The sequence below is a fragment of the Humulus lupulus genome, chromosome 4, assembly GCF_963169125.1.
Source record: "Humulus lupulus chromosome 4, drHumLupu1.1, whole genome shotgun sequence".
Taxonomy (NCBI): domain Eukaryota; kingdom Viridiplantae; phylum Streptophyta; class Magnoliopsida; order Rosales; family Cannabaceae; genus Humulus; species Humulus lupulus.
In genome coordinates, this window is record NC_084796.1 from 7,949,486 (window position 1) to 7,957,603 (window position 8,118).

Consider the following 8,118-nt stretch of genomic DNA (forward strand, 5'->3'; position numbering starts at 1 on the left):
GACTGGTCAAACAATCACCTGACTGGTCGGACAAGCACATGTCTGGTCGGACAAGCACCTGACTGGTCGTACAAGCACCTGACTGGTCGGACAAGCACATGACTGGTCAGACAAGCACCTGTCTGGTCGGTCATGACACTTGACTGGTCAGTAAAAAATCTTCACCGGTCTACCGGATCACTCCTAAGCTAGATTACCCAGCCATTCCTTGCCATTTGTCACTTCTATTGCCACGTCATCATTTTCAAATTTTGGGGATAACATTTGCCCCCCCAAGTTTATTATATGATTTACTCATATGATAAAACTTTCCTCTAGCAAAATGTTTCCGTGGTCATCCAAAAGCTTCCATCCGATCAGTAACCTTCACTTTTGTAGTAAATCCACGACTTAACTTTCCTGTCCATAAAAACGGTAGTTATCAGTTTCCTATTTCCATTGCTTTTTCAAGCTCACGGGTATAGGATAATATTGATGTTATCTTGAAGTTTGTTGAACCCTTGAAATTCAACTTTTTGATCTTGTTCGCATAGTTCAAAGTCAAGAAAATAGGTTCCCTTTTTAGCCCATCAAACCCATAACCTTGGCCACTCCTATCTGATCGGACTATTCGGATGCATGCCCTTGCTCCTCAGATGCCCAACTATTCGGACACCCAGCCTTTCGGGTGTGCATCCCCTCGGATGGCCAACTCTTCGGACGCGCATCCCCTAGGCGTCCCCCTCGAGCCACTCGGACACGTGGTTCCTCCAACCGCTAGGCAATGCACCCCAATCGCTCGGCCATGCACCCCAACCGCTCAAGCATGTATCTCCTCAGATGCGCATCCCCTCGGATGCACACATGCCAGCCTCAGCCGCTCGGACGCAGCCCCAGCTGGTCGGACAAGCCCACACCCACTCGGACGCAGCCGCAACTACTCAGACACAGCCCACACTCGATCGAACGCAACCCCAGTTGCTCAGACACAGCCCACACCCACTCGGACACCAGCCTTCGGATGCGCGCACGGGCCTGCTCGGACACACTCGGCATCCGCTGGTCCATCACCCAACCGATTGGTCATATGTCATAGCCATTTAAGCACATGCCTAAAACTTATCCCTCCAAACACCATCAAAACACCTTGTTCGAATCTCTCAAAAGTATTTTAAGAGATTGATTTCTCTCAATCAATCTTGGGGAAAATTTACTTCTCTTCTCAAAAACATTTTTCCACTATGTCGTATTTACTTTGCATTCATTTGTTCGTGTTTGTTTGATTCACTCCAGGGACCCATCGCTGTTAGCCATGCTTAACAATAGAGTTTCCTACTCGACCAGTGATATATGCTCAGCCGACCAGAGAAGTTGTATCTGCTCTCCCGACCAGGAAAAATTTGCACCTGATTAGCTAAACTTTGTACCTGGCCAGTAGTTTACTCTTTTTTCTTGTGAAGACAATTGTTGTTTAGCAGCTTTGATAATTTTCTCGTACAGCCGAGCTGTTGGCATTTATACTTTACTTTTCTTTGTTAACTTAAAACATTCTAAGTCTTTTTAGACTTTAAAAGTTATAAGTTTTTTGTGAATAGTAAAGTCACTCTGATGTATGCCTTATATTTTTGCATGAATACTTAGTTTTCTAACTTTGAAATTATAGACATTTCATAAGTCCATACTAAGTATACTTTCTCACACTCTTCTTGCTCTAACATTTTATGAGCATAACATTTATTGTCACACGAATATTTCCTTCTAACTTGAAATTGTAAAAAATTCCAAGTTACTTAAGCTTTGTCAAACAAGTTAGCTTAATGGCCTTTTTTTACTTCAAAATTTTACAAGTTAGCCTAAAAACAAATACGTTTACTCGTGCTCTTATTGCCTGTGTTAATGTATATACCAGCATACCCCATGTGCCCCCCAATCGATCGAGGGTTGAAAGATCCTGGGTCACTTGTCACTTGACCAAATCTGTTTGAGCAGTTTATTGCTCGTGAAACACATAGAATATATTGAAAATATTCGAGCAGTTGAACACTGCTTGAATGTATCGACCAATTGAACATTGTCCGATTTTACCAACCAGTTGAACAATGTTCGAATAATTAACACACATGCACATTTGTAGCAAGAATCGACCACGCTGCGTGTAGTCTCTTTTATTACTCGTAAATTAAAAAGGACAAAACGTGTCTAATAACGAGTCTTAAACAACAAAAATTGTTTAAAAATAGATGTCTGGTCAGCAAATGACCAGCTCATAAACCAAATTTAAATAACAAGTTAAACAGCTTGAAATTAAACTACCACTTTGAAAGCGATATTTAGAAATAATATATTCATAGACGCTCGTCGTTCCAATGGCTCCTGATCCTAGCACTCCCGCTCATGTTGAAGTGTCTCGACATACCTCTCCCTTGCTTTGTTGCTATCCTCAGCCAAGTGTGGACCTCCACATATAGTGTCTAAGGTAAAGTCCACAGGCCAGGGCTGCAAGGGTGGATATCTTTGTCGTTTGAACCCAAGATTGCTGCTGCCTCCTTCTCCTTGGGGTGTCTCTGTGCGGTACTTTCTCAACTTGCCCAACCGGAGAAGAAATTCTATCTCATCCTTGAGGTGATTGCATTCATTCGTGTCGTGACCATAATCTCCATGGAAACGACAAAACTTATTCATATCTCTCTTCCTCATCTCTTTCTTGATGGGTGGAGGTTTCTTGTAGGGAACCTCTTCATGACTAGCAAGATATATTCTTGCTCGGCTGGCCGAGAGAGTGGTGTAATTAGTGAACTGAGGTTCATACTTGGTTGGATTTTCATTTGAACTCAACTTTGCTTTCTTTTCCTCATGGTGGTCAGACCCGTTATTTCCACGTTTCTTTCCACCATCCTTAGGAGGGTCAGTTGATCCGCCCATATTGTTTATGCCATTCTCTTCTTTCTCGATTGCATCATCCTATTTCATATACTTGTCTGCTCGGTCAAGAAATTGTTGAAGTGTTGAAATTGGATTTCTATGTATACTATCCCACAAAGGGCTCCGATAAGTTATCCCAGCGGATATGGCAACCATCTTCCCCTCGTCTCTTACAGCAGTTGCTCTATTGGCTTCTCTCATGAATCTCTGTATATAATTCTTTAAAGACTCATCTTTTCCTTGTTTGATGATATTGCTGTCTGAACCTGAGTCAACTGAGTTTCTTCAGTGCAGATGAAAAGAATACAATATTTCTCTCAAGATACAAATACTCTCTTAGGAAAATTAGAATCTGAATCCTTTCCCTGATGCCATGAGCTTTGTATTTATAAGCTCAGGATCGTACAAACGCAGTCCCTCATAATCGGGATCTTTCTGTTATTCTTTCAATATTTTAATTAATAATAACATCTAAAATACAATAATGTGCGATTCATTGGGATAATATGAGAGATTCCCACGCAGGTATGACTGATTCTAGCTGAAGCCGTTACTGGGATCTCTTGCGTAGCAATGATCTGTTTAGTCGGTCCACATCACACCCAGAAGGAAAACTGGAGGGCCAAAACACTTCTCCAGTCGGCCAAGACAAGTGACTGGTCGGCCAAACACTTGACTGGCTGGACAAGCACCTGACTGGTCGGACAATCACCTGACTGGTCGGACAAGCACATGATTGGTCGGACAAGCACCTAATTGGTCGGACAAGCACATGACTAGTCAGACAAGCACCTGACTGGTCGGTCATGACACTTGACTGGTCAGTCAAAAATCTTCACCAGTCTACCGGCTCACTCCTAAGCCAGATTACCCAGCCATTTCTTGCCATTTGTCACTTCTATTGCCATGTCATCGTTTTCAAATTTTTGGGATAACAATGGTAATGGTGATGGTGAGGTGAACTTGGCCACAAAATCATGCTCTTGTGGCATGTTCCAAACCATTGGGATACCCTGTGTACATGCTTTTGCTGTAGCCAGAAAAATAAGCATAAACATTTACTCATTGTGTTCCCCTTACTATAGAATCGAGGCATTGAAGGACACTTATAAAGATACTATTTACCCTGTTGGGAATGAGGATGAATGGGTAATCCCTGATCACATCAGAGATACGGTTGTCGGCGTCCCCGTTGAGAAAACCCCTGTAGGAAGGCCCAGGAAGCAGAAAGTGGTTAGGCGAAAGACAAATCGCTATGCTTCACGCGAGGAAAAGATTGTCAAGCCACGTAAGTGTAGCAGATGTGGTGGTAGTGGGCACAATAAGAAGTCATGTAAGGCTAGGATTTAAAATATTGTGTTATGTAATTATTTAATTGATTTTGGAGTAATTATGTAATTATTATATGGAGTACTTCTTCTAATACTTTGTTGGTTTGGATGTCGAGGCAAACACATTATGTGAATTTAGTACTTTTTTATTTAATAACTTTTTCATAAAATATTGTTTGATAAAAAATAATATATAAAACTAACAACATGCTATACTATACAAGATTTGTAAGACGAAAATTTAAAGAGCATCATGAGGACAAATTCTGATAGAATAGGTCCACACACCACTTGGTCCTAAAATGCTGGATGTTCTCATCGATAACGGTATCGAGTGGTAGCCTGGCAACCAGATGCTCGATATGTTTGATGGCAAACATACCACAATCCCCACTGCATATAATCGATTTTGTGTCAATAGAAGATAAAAATAACTTTAATTTTCAGATTTCAAAATATACTAATTAAATAGGGGAATACCTTGTCTTAGTCTGAGGACACTCCTTCAGAGGAATACGACAATATGAAAAAGGCTTTGCGTTCTGCTCAGGATATACCTGGAGGTCCTCATGGTCGTCAAACATGCCAGAACACCATAACAATGAATGCAACAATAAGCACCAAGGCTTAATCGCTTCCTCCATCAGAGTGGGGCTGAGCACGCTATGGTTGGAATCATAAATGTTGATGCACCACGTTGGAATGGAGACTTCAATGGTGATCCAATGTGCAGCTTTCTCGACGTGCAAGGCAAAATATACTTCACTCACATTTTTCCATGATACAAGGAATTGATTATCATCGCCCTTCAACATTCTCAGCACATCGTCGTCCCATGCACTACAACAAAAACCCATTTCCATAACACACAAATTTAATACTTTTTAAAAAGTATTATAATAGGTAAATAAGTATATAGGTGTAGGTGGGACTTAATTTTTGGCGCCTAATTTTTCACCACCCCAAAAAAATTTCACACGGTCCCATTAAATATATCAAAATTTGTTTTATCTTATACCTTTTTTCCCCTTCTCCTTCTCGTCCCTCTCTTCCCTTCGCCCTAGCCACACTCCCGTAACCACCATCATCCTTAGCTCCGACAACCTAACCACCATCCTCACACCCATTTTTCTCCGAGCCAAGCTCCAAATCTCAGGCACCCGTGAACCCAACCCCCAAACCAAGTGACCCCAGGTGCGAGCCCACCTCTGCGTGCCTTCGACCCAGTGCGACTTCCATTCGTGGGCCACCACCAAGCTTACGCCGTTGAGGAGAAGATGAAAGGTTCTTTTTATTTTCCTTACGACATTTTGTTTGTGATTCATCGCTATCCCTCGTTTCCTTGTACTGTGTTATATGATCATAGTGAAGTAATTTAAAATTTCTTAATAATAATAATAATTTAGGGATCTGGCCAAAATTTTGCAAGTTTTTTAAGCTAAAGCCCTTTGTCCATAGCCGAGAAAAAGAAGAAGAAAAGATGCAGCAGAGAAAATCCACATATGGAAGGCCTACTGGAACGAACGGTTTCGATTTCTCCTACTGCATGGTCGTTGAATCTAGTGAGTTTCATCTCCTATTTCGATTCAATTCAATTTTCATTTCAGTTTACTGTCTGATTTAATCTCTTTTGTCCTGCCTCATTAGACCCGACTTTGGTTCTAATGTAAGTTTTTTTTATTTGAATTTGAATTTTAGGGTATCAAAGAGTAGCTTAAGGAAATTCCCACCTCTCTAAGCTAATTTTTGTTCAGGTATATTTGAATTGCTTGCTTGTAATTTCTGCAAATCATTACAGAAATTTCATCAAGTAGCTGCTTCATTTTACTTAGTGTAATTTGTATTATAGATTTCATAAACCATTCAATTTGATAGAACTATTGAAAATCATATATTATGTCTTTAATTTGTTGTCCTTGTGTTCTTTTCCATTTCTTCAAAGTCGAACCACTCTTCATGTCAGTTCATGTGGTGCTGTGTATGCAGGTATTGGGAATCTTTTAGCTGTGATTTTGTTTCCCGTACTTATGTATTCTTTCCAAATGGGTGCAACCAGTGCAGCAATTTCCATAGTTGTGTCTCAGTACGTGTTCTTTGATTAGCATTGCAAATTTTCTTTAGTTTTTGCTATGATAATCCCTTGACATAAGATCTTGCTCGAATGTTTATATTTCAGATATGTTGTCACCTTCTTAATGCTATGGTTTCTAAATAAGAGAGCAATACTACTGCCTCCAAAGATGGGATCATTACAATTTGGAGGATACATAAAATCTGGTAAATTTGGTTTTGTTTTTCATTTTTTTCTTAAAATATTAAAAAATAAAAATAATCCTTATGTTATTGAACTTCCCTCTTCTGTATGAAGATGCTTTCTTGTCTTACAATTTGACTGAAGCATAACTAGTCAGTTGATATATAGTATGTTCTGTTTTTTAGTTTACTTTTCTTTAACAAAAATATTACCTGTTTCTCTGTTTTAGACATGTTGACCTTTTTCTTTGCCTGTTATAACTAAGGTGTTATATTTTTATTTGATTCTTTCATATATTTTGGGATGTTATAGGTGGTTTTCTTCTTGGAAGAACTCTTGCTGTTCTAACAACCATGACTTTGGGGACATCAATGGCTGCTCGTCAAGGCCCAGTTGCAATGGCTGCTCATCAAATATGCATACAAGTATGGTTGGCTGTTTCGCTTCTGGTTGATGCCCTGGGTGCATCTGCACAGGTATTATCTCTTTCTTTGACTTATATTGCTTGCTATAATGTTTTGATCCTACTAAAGTTGTCGTTGTTTTGGACCACTAGTTTTGGCAAAGTTCTGCTTATTATTATTGTTTTTTTGTTTGCTCATACTGGACAATAATAGAGGGATACTTTAGTTTTAATTCTGTTGAAATTTCTCTCTGCATAGTCAACGTCTGCACATGATTTGTCTCTGTTGATTTATGAGTTGTTTACTTGTAGGCTTTGACTGCAAGTTATATGTCTAAAGGTGACTATAAGACAGTGAAGGAAATTGCTCACTATGTGATGAAGGTAAGGTCTTTTTTCTGTGTTAATTATTTATCGAGTTTTCTTGTACCTAAAGCTTTTTGAATGTCCTACCCATTGAGTTTTTATAAATTTTAATTTAAATGCTTGTGGTGATTTCATGAAATGCAGAGAATGAAATTCTTGAATATATTATATGGACTACTGAAAATTTGTTGCTGGTTCACTTCATCTGTCTCTGTGTTGCCTTCTAGTTTCTTTTAAGGATCTTGATATTATATTATTTGCTTGTAGAACTTATTTTAAAGCATACTAGAGCTTTTCTGGTAAACATATTAATAGTGTCATATGTGTACTTACTATACATAATGACTACTGTTATGCATGTTGGTGAATTGGATTGCTTACTTATTTCTAATGGTTATATTTAATAATGGTTGAAGCGCGTCTATGAGTTTAATTTGCTATTTTGTATTGGAATGAAAGATAATTAAAAAGTGGGGATCTATTTTTGAACCTTGTTTGCTTCAATATACTAATTGCTTACAAAAATAGAAGAAGCTCTATTCTATTTTTTTTTTTTTTTTTTTCCTATAAGCTAATTTTTAGTTTTGTACCTCTATTGTTAGTGGTCTTGGAATTCAGCGATAGCGGATACTCTGTTTGGCAGTGGAATTTTCTCTTCGTTCATCTCTTAGCTTATTGTTTCTCTTTTGTGTTTTTTGATGGTTTAACACAATGCTATCTTTTGGGCTATTAGCTTTCTGATCTAAACAGCACAAAAGAACAATTTCTATAAAATATTACTTGATGTAAATGCTATGCTTTAATTTATCTTTGACTTCTATCACTTTGCTTAGTTTATGATTGGTCTATTTTTCAAAATAAAA

General features: G+C 38.7%; 1 protein-coding gene across 1 annotated transcript; it reads left to right on the forward strand.

Moving 5' to 3' along the window:
- The first annotated feature begins 5,712 nt into the window (after positions 1 to 5,712).
- On the forward strand, positions 5,713 to 7,554 carry LOC133831843 (protein DETOXIFICATION 45, chloroplastic-like). Its single transcript, XM_062262254.1, has 5 exons — positions 5,713 to 5,794; positions 6,219 to 6,315; positions 6,409 to 6,509; positions 6,799 to 6,962; positions 7,202 to 7,554. The coding sequence occupies exons 1-5, from the start codon at positions 5,713 to 5,715 to the stop codon at positions 7,331 to 7,333; spliced, it is 576 nt and encodes a 191-aa protein (XP_062118238.1). The 3' UTR covers positions 7,334 to 7,554.
- Positions 7,555 to 8,118: the final 564 nt, after the last annotated feature.